Below are 20,197 nucleotides of genomic sequence, written 5' to 3'. Positions count from 1 at the left end.
CCTTGATCTGCCCTAGCTTTACTTAAGTGACTAGGTCAAGTCCTGTTGTTTGCCTTCATACAACTGCATGCCCTATCTCTCTTTCACATCACTTAGACAAAAGGAAGAGATTTATGATCTTGTACATCAGGAATTGGTGTTGCAAGTGAAGAAACCAAATCAAATAAGTAATTTAGTAATCAACTTCTAAAATTCAAGCCAATATTTCTAACCACACAAAAATATACATACATAAAAACGATATGTAAGGGTTCTCAAAAGAGCTAGGGAATTTCTTAATAAACAAATATCAAATATTCTTTGGCAATAAACAACATAGTCTATTTAGACTGCTGCTGAGTATGTAATTTATGAGCTAGACGCAGCTTAGCAATTGTTCCAACCAACTCCCTCAAAAATACAGATGAGAAAAGTCAATCTCAAAAGTGGATCCAGAAGTCTTACTAATAGTTAATGACAGAGTATAAAGTGGAATTAATCAATAAATATCTGTTGAACACTCTTGTAAGCATTAGTTTCCTATTTCTAGGTCCTCTTTTCATTACTATATGCTGTTTCCACTTAAGTCATTTACAGAAACAGAGGAATTAAAATTTACTTTAATTTGTCAATGTAAAGAAGACGACTTTCTTTTTTTTTTTTTTTTTTTTTTTGAGACAGAGTTTTGCTCTGTCGCCCAGACTGGAGTGCAGTGGCATGATCTTGGCTCACTGCAAGCTGCATCTCCCAGGTTCACACCATTCTCCTGCCTCAGCCTCCCAAGTAGCTGGGACTACAGGTGCAAGCCACCACAGCTGGCTAATTTTTTGTATTTTTAGTAGAGACTGGGTTGCACCGTAGCCAGGATGGTATCTAGCTCCTGACCTCGTGATCTGCCCGCCTCGGCCTCCCAAAGTGCTGTGATTACAGGCATGAGCCACCGCGCCTGGCCTACTTTCTTTTTTAATTTTATTTTAATTGACAGATTAACTTATATACATTTATGGCCATACATTGTAGAATGGTTAAATCAAACTAATTAACATTATCTCATATACCATTATTTGTGGTGAGAACACTTAAAATCTACTCTCTTATATAATATATTGTTTTTAACTATCATCACCATGACATCCCATAGATCTCTTGAACTTTTTCCTCCTGTCTAACTGAAATTCTGTATCCTTTGACCAACATCTCCCTAATTTCCCCATCCCACAGTCTCTGGTAACCACCACCCTACTCTCTGCTTCTATGAGTTCAACAAAAGACTACTTTCTACCTTAAGGGAATGATACAGCACTAAGAAAACATAAGCCTTTAGACAAAAGCATGATGTGCTACTAAAATTATATTATAATGCAGTTAGCTCTTCCTATTTCTTTGTTACACCTCTCTTTCTAGATGAAGTTCTACAAAAGAATGCTGGGAAAGAGAACGCCCTTCTTGCTTTAATTTTGGACTTGAAGAAAAATGAGTCTCTGACTTACCTGCAGCTCACTCCAAGCAAAATTTGTTCTTAGCCTTCTAAACCACCAAATGTATATTTTAATCTCAATGCTAACCTCCCATTTTAGCCAATATCTCCCTCTCTCAAGGAATGATGGGAATGGGATATCATTGCTTCAGGGCCTCTTGTTCACTGTAGTCCACTAATTAGCTCTTTTATTAGCTCACTGCAGTACTCAGAAGGAATGAACATATGCTCCTGTACTCTTTGCAATAGCAGTATGAGGATAAAATTCTGAGCAGCCTTTACTGCTTAGTTCTTTTCCTAAGTAGGCAGGCCAATCACCAGCTTGTGGCATAAAACATTGTGACTTATAGACATTTGAGTTAAAAGAGACATTGGAAACCTTTTAGTTCAGCACCCAATCCATGCAGAAATACTTTTTTGAAGTATCCTAAACAGAAAAGAGATTAAACTTGTACAAGTACACCTCGAAGATATTGTGGATTTAGTTCCAACCCTCTACACAGAAGCAAGTATCACAATAAAGTGAGTCAAACAAAGCCAGGTACAGTGGTGTGTACCTGTAATCCTACTTGGGAGGCTGAGGTGGGAGTATCACTTGAGCCTAGGAGTTTGAGTCTGACTTGGACAACATAGTGAGACCCATTTCTTAAAAAAATCTTTAAATTTAAAAAAAAATGAGTTACATGAATGTTTTTGTTTCCCAGTGCATATATTAATGAAAGTTATGTTTATACTGTACTATAGTCTAGTAAGTGTACAATCATATTATGTCTAAAAAAGTACCCAACTTAATTAAGAAATACTTTATTGCTAAAAAATGCTAATGATTATCTGAGCCTTCAGCAAGTCCTAATCATTCTGCTGGTAGAGGGTTTTGCCTCGATGCTGATGGCTGCTGACTGATCAGTGTGACGGTTGCTGAAGGCTAGAGTGACTGTGGCAATTTCTTAAATTAAGACAACAATGAAGTTTGCTACATGGATTGAGTCATCCTTTTCCTAAAGATTTTTCTGTAGCATGTGATGCTGTCTGATAGCATTCACCCATGGTAGAACTCCTTTCAAAATTGCAGTCGATCCTCTCAAATCCTGCTGCTGCTTTACCAACTAAGTTTATGTAATATTCTACATGCCTTGTTGCCATTTCAACAATGTTCACAGCATCTTTGCCAGGAGTAGATTTCATCTTAAGAAACCACCTTCTTTGCCCATATATAAGAAGCAACGTCCCATTCATTCAAGTTTTATCATGAGATTGCAGCAATTTAGTCATATCTTAGGCTTTGCTAATTCTAGTTCTCTTGCTATTTCCACCACATCTGCAGCTACTTCCATCACTGAAGTCTTGAACACCCCAAAGTTATCTATGAGGGTTGGACTCAGTTTCTCCTGAATTCCTGTTAATGTGTTCTCTGGAGCAGCACTTTTCCTTTCCTTCATGAAATTTTTTTTTTTTTTTTTTTTTGCATTCACAACTTGGCTATTTGTCACAAGAGGCCTATCTTTTGGCCTATCTTGACTTTCAATGTGCCTTTCTCTCTCAGTTTAACATTTCTAGCTTTTGATTTTAAGTGTGAGATGGGTGACTCTTCCTTTCACTTGAACACATAGAGGCTGCCGTAGGGTTATTAAGTGATCTAATTTAAATATTTCTGTGTCTCAGGGAATAGGGAGGCCTGAGGAGAGGGAAAGAGATGGAGCAATGAGTGGTCACTGGAGCAGTCAGAAGACACACAACATTCACGGATTAACTTTGCTGGCTCCCAGACAGTTTGTGGTGCCCCAAAATAATTACAATAGTAACATCAAAGATCACTGATCACAGATCACCATAACAGATATAATAATAATGAAAAAGTTTGAAACATTCCAAGAATTACCAAAAAGTGACACAGAGACACCAATGGTTAGACTTGCTCTTAGTGACTAATTCTTCAGTATCTCACTTAAGTGAATGCCCTTTCAAGTAACACAAATTTTGTATTTGAGCACTCTGCTTGTGTTCTTCATCGACAAATACATTAGGATTTTAAAAGAAACAAGCCTGTAATAACCTCAAGTTTTGTTTCGGCAGTTCTAGCTCTGTAACGTATGTGTGTAATGTGTGTGTGTGTGTGTGTTTAAACACAAAGTATATCAAGATAACGAAGTATACCTGCCAAGTTAGTATGAAAAACACAAAATTTAGATTACACAGTTAGCTCAGCTTTCATTTTCTGCTCCTGTTAAGTCATAGAATAGAAAATCAGAGAGAGAAAAAGGCTTTCTTGCTATTTCAAATTCAAAGCCAACTTCTTAAAGTTAGTTAAGAAACCATTGACTAGTAGAGCACATTTAATCCCAACACCAACACAATAATTCACTGCTTTAATATTTTCAGTGATTACTTCATTGCATGTATAAGCTCAGAGACAGAATAACTAGAGCCATCCATATGTCTGTTACTTTCTTCCCTTTCAGACTCTCTTACTTTTGGTAATAAAATTCTACACGCCCTCCAGAAGTGTCTAAACCTGACAGCAGCTCCAATATCTATTCTGGCAATGTCTAAGAGAGAATAACTTCCTGTCTTTTGTTTACAATATAATACTTTAACAAAAGAAAGATAGACAAAAACATTTGTTAATTGAATAATGTGTTTCTATGTATTTTTCAGGCATTGTTTTTGTCTGTTAGTAAGTTACTTCATTCTTGAAATTACCTTGACAGCAGTAGCTCATTAATCACACTAATATTTACATAAGAAATCTCTCAACTGTATATAGGTTAAATGACAATATAAGTAGATCCATATGACAGATCCATCCATTTGATAGATTTAGGAAATTGGGTTTTCTGGGATATCAGTCCTCTATTTTACTCGGTAGTGTTCTCGGCAGTGAAGAGCTTTAAATTTGGCATTTGTCATTGCCTATCTTGGTCCAAATTATATCATCTAAATATTATGAAGAATACCGCACAGGGGAAATCAGCAGTGGGTTATTACCGTGTACTAGTGCCTGATATTAAAACTGTTAGCCAGATGCTTCCTGTGGACTTTTAGAGAGCCGAGAGTGTGGTGCCACTGAGCTCCAGAGGCACTGATGTGAAGTATGCAGAAGATAAATAAATCATGCAGTATATTCATTTCATTTGGCCCATGTGATTCCACTGACATCACTGTGGATAGATAACTGGAGTCTGTACCAGGCCCCTCTCGCTTCTGCACTCTGAGGCCTTCGAGGTGCTGCCCATCTAGCCAGGCCCTGAAGTAATTTCACACACTCCTCTAATGAAGTCCTTGGGGGCTGTCATGTATTTTCCTGCATTTGCCCTATTATCCCTCCCTGCTTGAGTCTTACAGATAATTGATGATACTTCAGTTAATCATCTTTCCCTCTCTTTTGTTCACCAGGTACTTCGGCCTTCAAGGGGCTCCTTTATTGAGAATCAATGTCTTCTCCTAGGTAATTGATCACCCTAGACCCAGGGACTCCCAATTCATCGTAATCATCATGAATAATCAAAAAGCGGTATCTGCGCTACTGCAAGAGTGCAAGCAAGTGCTGGACCAGCTCTTGTTGGAAGGGCCAGATGTGTCAGAAGAGGACAAGAGTGAGGACCAGCGCTGCAGAGGTGAGGTTCTGATGGGAGGCACCAGGGGTGAGCCAGCAGGTTCACTCTCCTCTCCCCTGCCTGAACGACACGTTCTCATCTCTGCCCTATTTTTCTTCTCTTGGCAGATGACCACCGAGAGATGAGTGGATTTCTAGGGCATGAATGGGACATGGGCTGCGGGCGGACGGGCAGGGGAGGAAGCCTACTTTGTTGCAGTGAATTGCTGTCAGTTCTAATTTTAGGCTTCAGTAAACATGAGGCTACAAGAAACAGTTTAGTTCAAGAAGAACAAAGGATCCAAGTTGGCTGGTGCACGTAAATTTCAATTATTAAAAAATTGAAGCAATTTCTGAATGGTGGCACATACTTTTTTTCAAACTAGGATTTTTTGCCTCATCAGTTTCCATAGACTTCTAGGGTTTCCATAAATATGTCATCTCACCAGTCCAACCTCACTTTTTTGATCACCAATACATCCCTCATGATATATTCTCATGCCATTTGTAAAATAAATTCTCTCATCTCGATAAAACTGATTGCATCATTATCAGGGTTTGAGAATTTGGCTTTTTGCTCATTTTAGTGTTTGTGACATTCAGAGTATTAGATAAGTCATTGTTTGGGAAGTTTCCATCACAAAGTCTAGAAAGTTAAAGCAATTCTTATTTCTTCTTTAACCAATTTTTGAGGGGCAACCTTCTTCTTCTTCTTTTTATTTTTATTTTTTAGATTTCTTTTTAGCATTTGAATAAATTTCCCTCCACTTCCATAAGTACTGTCCTTTTTACATGCTGTTAATATTTTTCTCAGTATTTTTAGCACTTTGCTATTCCTCACAGAAACAAGATTCCTAAATAAAATGCACACTCCTCTTTTTTTGCTGTTGCTCATTATGTAATGGGAGAAGGTTCTGGGAGAGTCTTGTCTCCTGAGTTCTTGTACCTAGGCACATACATTTTTATGAGGGGACTATGGAAGTCTTAATTATTTGTAACCTGTCATTTGTCCTCCTTTCAAGATAAAAATCCCCTACACCCAGTCGTTTCACAGCCTCAGTTTCTGTGATACACCAACGTGTGACTTTGCTTCCTAGCTTCTTGTGCCTGTCAGCCTGAGATCACTCTCACAGATGTCAGCCTTTGTCAGGGAATGGCAGGTACTTGGCACCTATATAATATGCTCTATGGCTGGCCCTAGTTCTCCCCAGGGGCGGTGTGTTGTGTGCTGTTGTTTCCACTAAAGTTTTTTTCTCCCTTTTACTACACCACATCCTTTGTCTCCTCCGCCCAAATTCCTTTAAGCTTTGTGTTCTCTCTGGTGAAGACTCTGAGCTCCCAATTGAGTAGCATTTTCTTTTCTTTTTCTTCCCGAGTGCCACAGAATAGGAGAAGTAATCAGTTTAGTTCCAGATAAGGCAAATCACGGCTGTAAAATCACTAAATTAGACATGGCCCTTCAGGTAAGCTGCTTGGGGAAGTAAGTGATCAGAGAGGCAGAGGAAGCCACTGCTGGGTCTGGGGCTAACTGCCTGGCGCTGGTTGAATCCAATAAACCGACCGGGAAGGACGCCTCCTAAGCGGAGCCACTGGCAGCTGTAGCATCAGCCCAGCCCAAGGGCGGCGCTGCGCTTCCCACCCGAGCCCACCGTGCGGATGGAGTGCAGTCTGCACCGGATCCCTTCCCTCTGCAGGTGGCTGCGGAGCGGCTCGAGCAGGCGGGTCATACCGCCACCGATGTCGTCACCGCATGTGCTCCCAGAGAAAGGCATTAGTACAGGGTCACTTATGACAGCGGGGCGAGCCAGCAGACCCTGCAACACAAACACTAGGTTTTTCTTCTTCTCCCTCCTCCTCTCTACCCCATCATTTTCCCTCAGAAATCGTCCTTGTCAGCGTGGGTGACCATCCCAGCAACTTCCCCAGAGATGCAGAAGGAACTGAAATCCAGAGATACATTTTAAAAACATAATTTAGAGGCATATTTTATTTCAGGGTGCCCCACAGGACATTCTGACGTGAGGTGTGGGGAAAGGGTGATGTGGAGGAGGCAAAAATGAGTTCGTTGTAAAGAACAGACTTTTCCATTACCATGAAGAAATTTGAAAATATTAACACTATTCAGTCCAAAGTATGATAAAATTCTATCAACCCAGAAATCACATTCCGTTGTCATATGACTGCTCATATTGACTCAGTGTTCAAATAATTTAAATAATTTATTAGCTAAACTGGGACACTTCTGAGAGTGAAAAGGAGCACTGTTAATAAGGACCCTAGGACCACACAGGACGGTCCTAAGTAAACAGGACTAAGGGGTCCTCCTGTCTGTGACTGTTTAGAAATGTTCTTGAATAAATGTTCTCTACAACTATACGGAAAACAGTTTCAGAAGTTGAAATTATGTCAGTGGCTGTAAGAGGGTCAGAATGTGGCCACATAAGTCCCTAATCCTGTAGGTCTGCTTTCAAGGGGGAGCATCACACAGTAGATGCTCAGTAGTCCTGCACTGCTCAATGGAGATAAGGGCTGATAATTTCAGTGTGATTCCTGTAAGCCGTCCTCGGTAATCAGTGTGAATCATTCACTGGTATGGCCCATGTGATATCCCCTCAACGCCAAACAGTGCTTCCCCACCAGAAAACTTCCTTACATTTGCCCAGTTGGTGGCTAAATGGTTCATAAAAAGGGATCACAGACCAAGTTAGATTTTCTCTCTCCTTTTTTCTGTTGTTCTTTCTGTCATATCTCTTTTGCTCTATTTAAAATGTTTCACATAGCTATTAGATGAACCATGCCTTTTTTTACAGATGATATAAAAATATTTTCAAAGCACCAGCTAGAAGATGAACCTTGTCTTTTAATCATACTGGTCTTTCACCCATCATGGTGTGACTTATAAAAATGATGAGACATGATGCTTGTCTTCAGGGAGATAGCAGTCCAGTGAGAGACAGAAGCAGTTACAGAGTAGTGGGATGACGGCTGGAAAGGGCCTGCTCCCTTGGGTTTGGAAGTGCTCAGAGCGGGCACTCACTTCCACTGTGAGGTCATGGTGGATTGAGGAGAAGTGGCAATGTTTGCATTGAGTGCTGAAGCCAATGGGCCTGAATTTGGTCACAAGGCACCAAGGGAAGGCAGTCCAAACAGCCAGAACAGGATTTGCCAAACCACTGAAGATTTTTATTCAGGGCAATGGACTGGTCCATCTTGTTTTTAGAAAAATGAAGATCAACAATGTGCAATAGGAACTGGATGGAGCAAGATTCAGGTGAGAATTACTGCCAAGGAAGAGGAGGAAATGGATTTTAGGAGCCACAGCATTTGACAACTAATTAGGTTTGGGGAAGAAGAGAGAACACAAAGTCTAGACCGACTTCTGGGTTTCGGATTTGGGAACTTAATTAATGGTGGTACCAGTCATTAAAATAGAGATTTATAAGGGAAAATAGATTTAGAAAAAGGTGATGAGTTCAGTTTTGGATGTTGAGCATGAGAGGCTTGCAAGATAAGTACCTAGAGATTTATAGCTGGCAGTCATATATACAGGTCCTTTATTTATATGGCAGTCATATATACAAGTCATATATACATAATCCTTTTTTCAGAACCCTGGCATCACATGTGTACTTCAGAATTCAGAATTTTTCTAGTGTTAGAAGGGTCTTCCGGTGCATGTACCATATATTACATTCATACTTCAGTAGCAGGTGGAGTGCAGTCAAACACAAAAAATTTTGCAGCAAAACTTTTGAGCAATCTCACTGAGTCGTTAACCAGGACTATAAATAACCTCTAGTCAATTCAAGTCTGTTTCGGGTGCCAAACTTAAGAAAAATTTCCAGTTGCCAAAGCTGCTTGGGTTTCCGAAGTTTGTATCAGAGATTATGGACTGCTATAAGTAGATTTGGTGCCCATTAAGATATTTAATATATCTACTAATGTGAAACAGGGCCATTTCACAATTAATTTATACCATTTCAAATCTCATTTGTGTTTTTCGTAGTTATTGTCTGTATTTAAATGTATCCATATCGAAGGGATGAGAAAGTGAAGTCTTAGAGAAGCAAAAAGAGGTTGTACAAATTAACACTGCATCACCCACCTGCCACAAGCCCAAAATGCCATTCCATTTCAGTCCCTTTCTCATTTTACAGGGAAAATAATATTTCCTTCATTCCTTTCTCTGACTCTTCATGCAGAGATAGTCACTAAAGTGCTTTACTTCCTGCTAAAAACCTTTCTTAATGCCTGACTACCCCAATTTACCTGTAGGGCAAAGTAGGCCAGGGCCACCCCTGACAGATAGCTCCACACTGTTGTTCTTTGAGTCTGAACCAACAGCTTAGACATGCCAGCAAGAGGCAGGGAAAAGGTTTCTCTCTCTCTTTTTTTTTTTTTTTTTTTTTTTTTTTTTTGCCACTGAGGTGCTTCATCATAACATCGGTAGCTCAACAGCCTTTTCTTTGACTGCAATTTCCTTACCTGAACTCTGACCTTTTCAGCTTCACTCCCCGGCGAGTTAAGGACCCTGATCCAGGAGGCAAAGGAAATGAAGTGGCCCTTCGTGCCTGAAAAGTGGCAGTACAAACAAGCCGTGGGCCCAGAGGACAAAACAAACCTGAAGGATGTGATTGGCGCCAGGTTGCAGCAGTTACTGGTAGGAAGAGCCACACCACCTGTTCCTCTGATATCCCCAAGTGAGGCATTTAGACTCTAAGTGGTCTAATAGATTAAATTTCTTTGAAGCACAAGACAGCCCCCTACCCTTATGGTCAGCTCTGCCAGATTGACTAATGTGGGGGAAATAGCTGTTTGAAAAGCATTGCTTGCCCATAAGATCTTGTGTTGTAAAGCCAAATCCAGTAAAAGTGAAGAGTGGTCAGTGGGTCTAACATGAACCCTGTCATCTTGAAATATTTACATATCCTTGGTGGGCCAAAGAAGCAGATTTGATTTCGCCATTCCTCACAGCATTTTAATTTTGAAATACTACTTTCTAAAAGTTGGGTAGCTTAAGAAAATAAATGCGCCCTTGTTTCATCAGTGTGACTTGCTGTCTAAGCTATTGAAGTCTGGCATATTCCTTCCCTGAGCTCCACCTAGGGTCCTGTTGACTTTCTTATACCCTCAAGGTTAAGGCTGTTCAGGAAGTATCAGGTCAAAGTCATTGACATGCTTATTTTTTAACTCATTTATTGGAAATTAATTGAACTGGTACCTCTATGCCAGATAGGAGAGAGCCTGAGGAGTAGCACAGGAACTCAGATTGCAGCTCGGTATTCAGGCTGTGGTTCTGGGGATGACACAGGGAGAACCATTTTCCTCTTTGATAGCATTGCTTTTTACCCACATTCTCTCAGATGATTGTCAAGGAAGAAAGTTTGCTAGTTTATATTTTCTCAAATAAAAAATATATTTGTCTGGAGATCAGGCATTAGAAGCATGACAATATCCTAAAATTTTTACTTTATCGGTTTACATAAGATTGTATTTTTGAGTCATCCCAAAATAAATATATAGACATTGTCTTTGCCCATTCAAGCAAAAATCTAAGAAAGATCCCCTGATTTGTAGACACACTAGACACACAAGAGCATCTTTAGAGACTTAATAGAAACAGTAAAACCCCACCTCTCTCATCCTCTGAAAAAACAAACAAAACAGGTTAAGCAGACTGAGAATTGCAAGCAAAGGAAAGTCAATACTTAAGGAGAACACAATAGTGAGCCAAGGGTTTTAAATAAATGTGGTCAGTATTAGTGGAAAAGTAGAATAAAATAATAACTACAACTTAACTATCATTATAGAGTTTACAAAGTGTTTGCATATGCATCGTCTCATTTAATTCTCGATAGCCTGAGAGTGATTCAGATGCTCTTTGACTTATGATGGAGTTGCCCCCAATAAATCCATCATAAGTTGGAAATATAATAAGTCAAACATATTATACATTAAAAATGCATTTATTAAGCCTAACCTACTAAACATCATAGCTTAGCTTAGCCTACCTTAAGCAAGCTCAGAACACTTACATTACTGCACAGTTGGGAAAAATCGTCTAATATAAAGCCTATTTTATAATAAGGTATTGAATATTTTGTGTAATTTAGTGAATACTGTGCTGCAAGTGAAAAACAGAATGATTGTATTCTACTAAATGTATATTGCTTTCACACCATCGTAAAGTAACAAAATCACAAGTTGAACCATTGTAAGTTGGGGATCTCCTGTATTACCATTATCATCCCTCTTTTACAAACAAGGAAATTAAGGTGCAGAGAGATTAATTTGCCCAGGGGAACAGACCAGTAAGTGGTGAAATTGTGACTTACAGCCTTCTCCTTCATCCAGCTCCAATTCTCCATCAGGAAGCACCAAGTGAAGAGTTTGAAAACATAGGTAGAAGCCATGAGGTTTGCTTATTGTATCTGAAGTAAGCTGTAGGCCGTCCAGTAACACTTTCTGCATTGATGATGGAAATGTTCTACAACTGTGCTGTTCAATATGGTAGCCACTAGCCACAGATGACTCTCAAGCACTTAAATTTGTGGTGAACGGGACCAAAGAACTGAATTTTTATTTTAGCTATTTTTTATTCATTTCTATGTAAATAGTCACGTGTGGTCAGGGCTGCCATTTTATTGGACACTGCAGCTCTAAAGCAGTGGCTATGAATGTGAGACCTCCCGACAATGGATTAGCATCACCTGAAAACTGGTCAGAAATTCAAATTCTTGGGCTCAAATCAAAAACCCTTACTGAATCAAACACCCTGGGAGTGAGAGTCCAGCAATCAGCATTAGACAAGCCCTCCAGATGATTCTGATGCTAAAGTTTGAGAGCCACTGCTGGCAGGGAAGAGTAGAGTGGCGAGCAAGGGGGAAAGGCAGAGAGTGTGAACGAGGATATAGTGGAGAGGGGCAAGGTAAGGAGTAAGGAGAATCCAGTGAGAAGGCTGTAGGAGACCAACCCAATAAAAAAATCTCTTTTTCATCAATTCTGGGAACTGTTGTTCAGACTCCCTCCTGCAAAAGCTGATGGTCACTTTACTTGCTTGAAGATCGCTTGTGGAATTAGCTTAGTGGCATGAAAGAACTTTACAAACCTTCCAAGGAAGGCGAGAGCAAAATGGCCTCGCAAGAGGGAGTGACTCCTGCTTTGACCTTTGGGCTTAGCAGGTTTCTCTGACTTTTGAACATAGGCTGAGTGCTGGAGATGTGGCACATCACTATAACTGGGGTTTTACTCCCCTCATTCCATCCTGCAATCACCAGATCCCTGAGCCCTGCCTTCAAAGCTGGTAGTGATATTAGCTTATAAACTGAAAATGATGTTTTTAAACATCATTTAAAAACGTCAGTCCCGCTGCATTGGGGGTTTAATGTGAGTTGGGAGAGAAGCTGCTCATAGTTGGTAGACTGTTTTAAGAGCCCACTTATGATACCTCCCGCTATGCCTCTCTACACTACACAAATTTCACCACTGGAGAAATAGAAGCATAGAGTATTTAAGAAGTGTGAGCCCAGCTCACAAGGTCACTCAGTGGCAGCTCTAAGGGGCACTGTCTATTAGGCCTTCTTTAGTCTCTAATGTATTTAATCTGACAGCTTTTTGAACTCTGAGCATCATTTTCTTTAGCTTGCCCAGCAAGCTATAAATTAAACAACCACACCTCCTAATGACTTTTAGGATGTTCTCCTATTGTGCCAGACCCCAAGTGCACAATTGCTAAACCACTCTGTTTTGTAAATACGGAGAACCATAGCACCCTGTGATCAGGTGCTCCTAAAATCTATTTTTAATATCTTAGATTATTAAAAATAGTTTGAATAAATTCCATGATTTGTTTTTGTTTCACCATATCCCAATCAGGTCAATTTCAATATTAGAGTTTATCAGAGCTGGCTGGTCATATTTTAATAACTGATTAATTGTGAAATTCCATTCTCACATAAAAAATAGTTAAAGATTACTGAGTTTGTCTTTTCATGTTTTCTCTCTTATTGTAGTTTATTCATAAATATAAACTTTCTGTGATTTTTTTACCTTGAAATGAATCCTTCCCATAAAATGCTTCCCCCCGTTTTTCAAATTAGCATTGTACTCAGAGCATAAACACTGTGTCTTTAATTCCACAATTAAGAGATCGAAGTTGAGCACAGAATGCTTAAGAAAAAGGCCAGTCACAAACAACTGTTTTCCACAGTTCATGAGTTGGTAAAATGAAGAGTCATTTATAGTGTTATTCTCTTGGGCTGAATTTAACCAAGAAAAATGATACATGTTTTGTGTTTTGCTTTCTGGTCTCCACTGTGTTCCCATTTCCTCCCTCCCCACTGCTCTCCTCCCCTCCTCCCTGACTCTCCAATCCCTTTTCCTTTGGTGTGTGGCCACAGACAGAAATTTATGGCAGGGGCCAACCTCCTTTACACTCCACACAAAGCTTGCTGACTTGAGAGAGTTTGTCCGCGCTCTCCCAGAAAAAACACCTGCAGTAGGCTCCCCGAGAAACCTGAAGAGATGGGAGATTAATGTGGCTGTAATAGCTGGGCAGTGTTTTGGTATTATGCCCTCTCCCTAGGTAGATGGGTCTTTTCCGAGATGATACCAATTATTTATTGCTGAAACATCTGTTGATAACTGCAGCTGCCCTTGTAAAACAAAGCATATCACGGGGTCACAGGCTACGGGGACCTAAAATCCTACCTCATGCTAGTTTTGGTCTATTCAGCAACACCCTCAAGTCCGTGGGTTACCATCATCTTTAATGTCTCATCGTGCCATAGAAAATACTTTGTAAACACCGAGCTGCCCTGCCCTATAGTCTTTGAAGTATTATTTCATCTTCATCGGTAATTTATATTCCAGGGCCATTGTACTGTGGGAAAGAGAGGGGGAACCTTTTTTGTTTTCCATTTAATTGTATATCGCCTGACACTTTGACCTGTATTATTAGTATTAGTCAGAAAAAGGATTTTCTCCCTCTCTTATTTAAAAATAAAATTTCAAGGGAAAGTAAGCACTCCTTCAGCTCTTTTCACTCAAAACAATGTTTACACTCTGAGAGGGAAAGATGAAAAGCATGAGCAACTTTTTTCAAGTGTCGGAGAAGGGCATTTCAGTCTGTGAAAGAGAACAGTAAGGCCCTTATAAATATCATTCAGCAAAACCTTTGATGGATTTTTCAAAAAGTATTGAAGGCATTTAGCATTAGCTTCTGTTTAGCTCAGCTTTGGGCCATGGCGGTGGAGTGCTAGCTAGGAAAACCCATAGAATCCTAACTTGCTGCTAAGGTGCCGGGGAAGGACTCAACGTGGATGACACCTTGGGAATTTTTCTTTCTGTAGTTTTCACTCTTCTAAACAACAACAAAAAATGTCTGGTGAATTAAAAGAAACTATGAAAGTAAAGCTTTCAAAACGTAGAATAAAGGGTGTGTTTGGATTTGCAAGTGGGAACAGATTGGGCTGCAAGGCCAAGAGCTGTGTGATAGCCCTGAGTTTGGACATTCCCTGCACAGGTTTGGGGGTCCTGATGGTGAAGGAAGACTGGCCTATTTCTGGGGAGGGAGGGGCCTGCTGTCAGTCAGCCCTGGATTTACTGTGGTGCCCACTCATGGAGATACGAGATGATTTTTGTAGGTTGGCACTAAAAGCACAGTCTGAGGACATAAAGCAGGCTCAGAAGGAGGATATCATTTTTCCCATGTTCTTTTCAACTCTACAACCATGAAAAATGGGTAATCTGATGGCCCTGATGTTGTAAATATTTTTGGAAAGTATCTGTGGTGCCTTGGAGAGATTTGAAGAGACACCATAATAATAATAATAATAATAATAATAATAATAATAATAATAATAAGTGTTTAGTTGTTTCCTTATGCTATTTTGTGGAAAACCCCTGTGGATGAATAAAGTTCGATCAGTTTAGTCCCAAGAATTTTTTTAACTTTTATTTTAAGTTCAGGGCTACACGTGCAGGTTTGTTACATAGGTAAACTTGTGTCACAGGAGTTTGTTGTACAGAGTATTTTATCACCCAGGTACTAAGCCTAGTACCCATTAGTTATTTTTCCTGATCCTCTCTCTCCTCCCATCATCCACCTTCCGACAGACCCCAGTGTGTGTTGTTCCCTTCTAAGTGTCCATGAGTTCTCGTCATTTAGCTCCCACTTAGAGTGAGAACATGAGAACACTTGATATTTGGTTTTCTGTTCCTGTGTTACTTTGCTAAGGATAATGGCCTCCAGCTCCAACTGTGTTCCTGCAAAAGACGTGCTCTCATTCTTTTTTATGGCTGCATGGTCAGAATATTTTTTCTAATATGCCTTTTCGTATTATCTTGGTGCCTTTGACTTGTTGATATTTTTATTTCTGAACTACTTAAGATGTTAGAGGGGTGAGATTTAAAACATAAATAAACATGAATAAATATAAGAGTTGGTTATTGCAAGATTGCAGAAAATGCTTTAAAAATGCCTAGTGTGACTAACTTGTGAGCTCAGGGGATGGAGGAGAAACTTTAGCAAAAGACACCAAAGTATGAATTTATTAAGAAATGAAATATCAAGTTAAAGAAAGTTATGGAAGTAATAAAATTCCCTCCATGAATAAGCTCTTGGTTAAAAGATTTCCTTAAAATTAATTTTAAAACATTTATTCCAGGTGCCGGTTTTTATATTAGTAATAGAGGATTCAAAAGCAGTAACAGGTGCTGTTTGGATTATGATTCTTTCAGCATTTTTCATCTTACTTGCTTTGGGGCTTTCATAGCAGAAACCCTTTTCATCAGGATGCATAAAGAAAAAAGAAAAACACACCACAAAGTGAAGAAAAACTCTGCATTCATTCATTCAACAAACTTTAGTGGGTGTCAGCATGTGCCAGACATTTGATAGAACACTGAGAGAAGGGCAGAAGAAAGAGAAGACCCAGTTCATGTCCTAGAACACTACAAGAACGAAGAGAAAGGGCAACCCTTGTCAAAGTCCGGCTTATTGAAATGGTTCTTCCCATGTATTGACCTCCTAATATGCGGCAGTTGCTCAATCTATGTTCTTTCAGCTGTGTCGACAACCCTTAAAGAAAAGTGTTATAATTCCCTTTTCACAGTTAAGAAAATTAATGCTTGGAGAAGTGGTTTTTCAAAGTCACAATTTGAACTCCCCATCTCTCTATGGACAGCTCTGTTCTTTCCATTTAGGGGCACATGAGGAGGGCCATGCAGGCTTTTTTTTTGTTTTTTTTTTAAGACAGATTCTCACTCTCTTGCCCAGGCTGGAGTGCAGTGGCACGATCTCGGCTCACTGCAACCTCCACCTCCTGGATTCAAGCAATTCTCCTGCCTCAGCCTCCTGAGTAGCTGGGACTACATGCACGCACCACCACGCCCGACCATTTTTTGTATTTTTAGTAGAGACAAGGTTTCACCATTTTGGCCAAGATGGTCTCGATCTCCTGACCTCATGATCTGCCCACCTCAGCCTCCCAAAGTGCTGGGATTACAGGCGTGAGTCACCACGCCCAGCCTGTGCTGGCTTTTAAGATGTTGAGATACCAGTGGTTGGTCACAGCCGTGGCCAGGGGCCTGATTGCTCCTACTCTTGCCCTGACTAATTCAGGAACCTCTGGATCTTGCCATGATCTGAAAATGAAAGTTTGTCTCGGAAAGAACCTTGCTCCAGCCGAATGTCTGGTGTCTCTGAGGCTGCAACAATTGTATTTTGTTTAGGTCCCCTAGATAAGATAGCAGATCAGAAGAATGGAGTATGAGGAAGGGAGCTGAGCTACTTGTCAAAGACAGAGGAGCATGTGGTGACCTGTTGGACAGACGGGGTGAGTGGGCACTAAGTATAAGATTTCAGTCTCGCGACACGCAGGGCAGTGATGCCTTTGCCTGAGACAGCATGGGAGGGGAAGCTGGCATGTGCTTCTTGGATGTCTTAGAGACATCTGAAACTCATGGTCCTTCTCTTCCCTGCTTTCAAATAAGGTCCCCTTTCAGGGTCCAGTAGCATAAGCTGGGAACTTCAAGGTCGTTCTTGTCACCTTCCTCTCCCTTGACTGACATATCCACTCCATCACCAAGCTTAGTAGGTCTTATTTTCTAAATCACTCCTCAATTCCCCTCCACCCCATCACTACTCCTGTTGCAGCTGCAGCTATATCTCACCTGGGCTCCTGCCATTGCTTCCTGAAAAGCCTCCCACATCCATCCCCCTTCACTCCTCGACATCTCTTCTCCATGCACAGAGGTGTTTGTGTAAACTACACCTATCACCCCAATATGCCTAGGAATGCAAAACTCTGAAATGAAGCCCACAGGCCCAGCCAGGCACAGTCCTTCCCTCGGCTGCCCCTGCTGCAGCATCTCCATCTCATGGCCTCCTTTCAGTCCACACTCTTACCGGGATTCTTCCATGCACATAGCTGCTCTCCATTCCCAAGACATTCTTACCTCCCTCCTTTGCCTGATTAATTTCTGTTTATCTCTCCCTTCTCAGCTCATGTCTCAGTTCTTCAGGGAAGCCTGCCCTCATCTCTGCGACTAAATCAAAATTCCCCAATTCCCTTGGCTATGAGGTACCACCTTTTCAAAGTTGCAGTTTACATTTGTTTGTGGGGTTTCTTTTATTCCTGTCTCTCTCTTCTGCTAGCTACAAGCTCCATGAGGACCAGGCCTTTTCTGTGTTCACCATCATATCCCTGACACTTAAAATGCACACCTTCAATGAATGTAAGTATGTAAGCCTGTGCCTCTATAGAACAGAAGGCAAAATAAACCCCAGTCCACAGGAAAAAGCAGAATTTGTTCAATGGAATATTTCAACAAAAATGTTTCTAAAAGGAAAAGAATAGGCTCTAGTATCTACTAAGATATTTTATTCTTAAACATAACTAGAGAAAAAAGATTGGGAAAAACATATCACTCTTCCCACTTCATCAGTTTGTGGTACATAGTACAGTCAAGAGCCCACTCAATTATTCCATTTGGATGTCCTAGATATCTCAAGTTCAATAGGTCCAAAACTGGACTCATCATCTCTCAACTTCTCCCTCCACCAACCAAACTTTATCCACCCCCAGTTATCACCATATCGGTAAATGGCACTATAAACCCCCAGTTCCCCAAATCAAGACCTTGGCTTTATCTTCCCCCCAACCCTCATATCTCATTTATTACCAAATCCTAATAATTTTCCTCTGAGATGTCTCTCAAATACATCTTCCTTTCCCTAATCCTACTGTAACTATTCTGGTTCAGAGCATATCATCTCTTTCTTGGAATATTATTATTATTAGGTTAGTGAAAATGTAATTGTGGTTCTTGCAATTAAAAGTAATTTCATTTATTTGAGAGAGGGTATGTCGCTGTTGCCCAGGCTGCAGCGCAGTGCAGTGGTACAATTTTGGCTCACTGCAACCTCTGTTTCCCAGGCTCAAGCCAACCTCCCACTTCAGCCTCCCAAGTAGCTGGGACTACAAGTGCATGTCACCATGCCTGGCTAATTTTTTTTATTTTTTTGTAGAGATGGGTTTCCCAGAACCATGTTTCCCAGGCTGGTCTCAAACTCCTGAGCTCAAGTGATCCACCTGCCTAGGCCTCCCAAAGTACTGGGATTGCAGGCATGAACCACTACACCTGGCCCTCTTTCCTAAATTATATCCAACTCCTCTCCCTAACTCTAGTCACATTCCCTGTATCTGTAAGAACAGGAAGGTCATGCTGCAGACAGATTTAAAAACAAACAAAGAAACAAACACTCAGGGGCTGAAAGCAAAGAAGGTTTATTCTGTCCTCTTGCTACATGTCCATCTGAGGTCAGTGGGAGGCTCTGCTTTATGTCAGTCTCCTCAGGAGCCCAGATTGATGAGACACCTAACATCTAGGATATGGCTGGTTGCCATTGCAGGGGGAAGCAGAAATAAGGAATTGCACACTGGGTTTTAAATGCAATTAATCCAACAGATGTGACCATTGGTCAAGAGAAGCCATGTGGTCACACTTCTTTTTAAGAAGTCAGAGAAATACAATCCCACCATGTGCCCAGAAGGAGAAGACCCAGAAATATATTGGCAGAGAGTCTGCCATGGCCTGCTAGCTTCTCTCCACAATGCAACCGAAGCATCTTTCCAAAAGTAGCAGGCTGGCATTCCTTCATACTTAAATTTGGTGCAGGGGGTGGGCAGGTGGGGTGGGGGGGAGTTGGGAAAATCTCAACTAATTAAAAGAAAATAAAACAAAAACAAGACAACCATATAGATCTTACAGAAGTACCTAATACTAATCCTCAACAAGAAAATCTTCTAAATAAATTTGGGTGAACATTTTCATCAAGGTGGTGAGAATACTAGTTACTTTTGTTCTTTATACTTCTTTGATTCTTTACAACAAACATTGCTTACCATTATAATAAAGGAAGGGAAGAGAGAGAGAGAAAGAAGAAGGATTGTTAAACAGTTGTCCTTAAATCTAGATAAGGTCAAATGTTCAAAAACTTCTCACCACTTTTCTAAGAGCAAGTACAAATACTGAAGTGCACACATCTTAACAATGGGGAGGCTAAAGTCATTAATTAAGTGACTCAAGTACTATATCTTTTCACTGAGTAAAGTAAGAATTCAAAATGCAATGTTATTCTTTCCAAACCTTTTCTCTTCCCATTTGGTGGCCTGCTATAAGCTGAGTATCATTATCCTTCTGTTATATTTTTTAGATCATTTTAGCCTGGTGTACATACACACATACTGTGTATATAATTGGTATTGAGTACAAGTTATTTCTCCATCAAATGGTAGAACATCAAAGCTGGAGAGAAATTCAGAGGTCCTCTATTTCAAGCCCATTGTTGGGTAGGTGGGGAAACTGAAATCTAGAGAGAATGAGAAGAGGCTCACCAAGTCACACAGCCAGTTCATGGAAATGATGGGATCACCAGAGCCGGGTTTCCTACTCCTAAATGTGGTGTTTTCTCCCTGAATCTACATGACTGCCTGGCGAGGCAGGCTGTCGTAGGGCTGGGGCAGCCTTGTCCTTGTTGTACTTCTTTTCTCTCTGCTGCCCCATAGCCTGCCCCTCTGCCTCTTTCTGTTCGTGTGATTTGACTATTTTATTCTGAGCAGAATTAATTAAAACCGAAATTGTAT

At 40.5% G+C, this 20,197-nt stretch overlaps 1 protein-coding gene across 25 annotated transcripts in view; it reads left to right on the top strand.

The window, feature by feature from the left end:
• The window catches only part of ALPK1 (alpha kinase 1), a 142,592-nt gene that overhangs the window by 73,858 nt on the left and 48,537 nt on the right, over positions 1-20,197 (top strand). For 15 of the 25 annotated variants that reach the window (XM_031664339.1, XM_031664333.1, XM_031664325.1 and 12 more), the window contains 2 exons: positions 4,902-5,070; positions 9,554-9,708. In XM_031664339.1, the coding sequence (XP_031520199.1) occupies positions 4,950-5,070; positions 9,554-9,708 (276 nt within the window). In that variant the 5' untranslated portion in view covers positions 4,902-4,949. Of the gene's footprint in view, positions 1-4,849; positions 5,071-9,553; positions 9,709-16,781; positions 16,886-20,197 lie in introns of those variants that run through there. The other 10 variants (XM_031664338.1, XM_031664342.1, XM_031664337.1 and 7 more) reach the window with 6 other exon arrangements.

This window comes from Papio anubis, chromosome 3 (genome assembly GCF_008728515.1).
Source record: "Papio anubis isolate 15944 chromosome 3, Panubis1.0, whole genome shotgun sequence".
Classification (NCBI taxonomy): domain Eukaryota; kingdom Metazoa; phylum Chordata; class Mammalia; order Primates; family Cercopithecidae; genus Papio; species Papio anubis.
The sequence above is the reverse complement of the archived record's forward strand: the minus strand, read 5'-3'. Positions and strand labels throughout refer to the sequence as shown.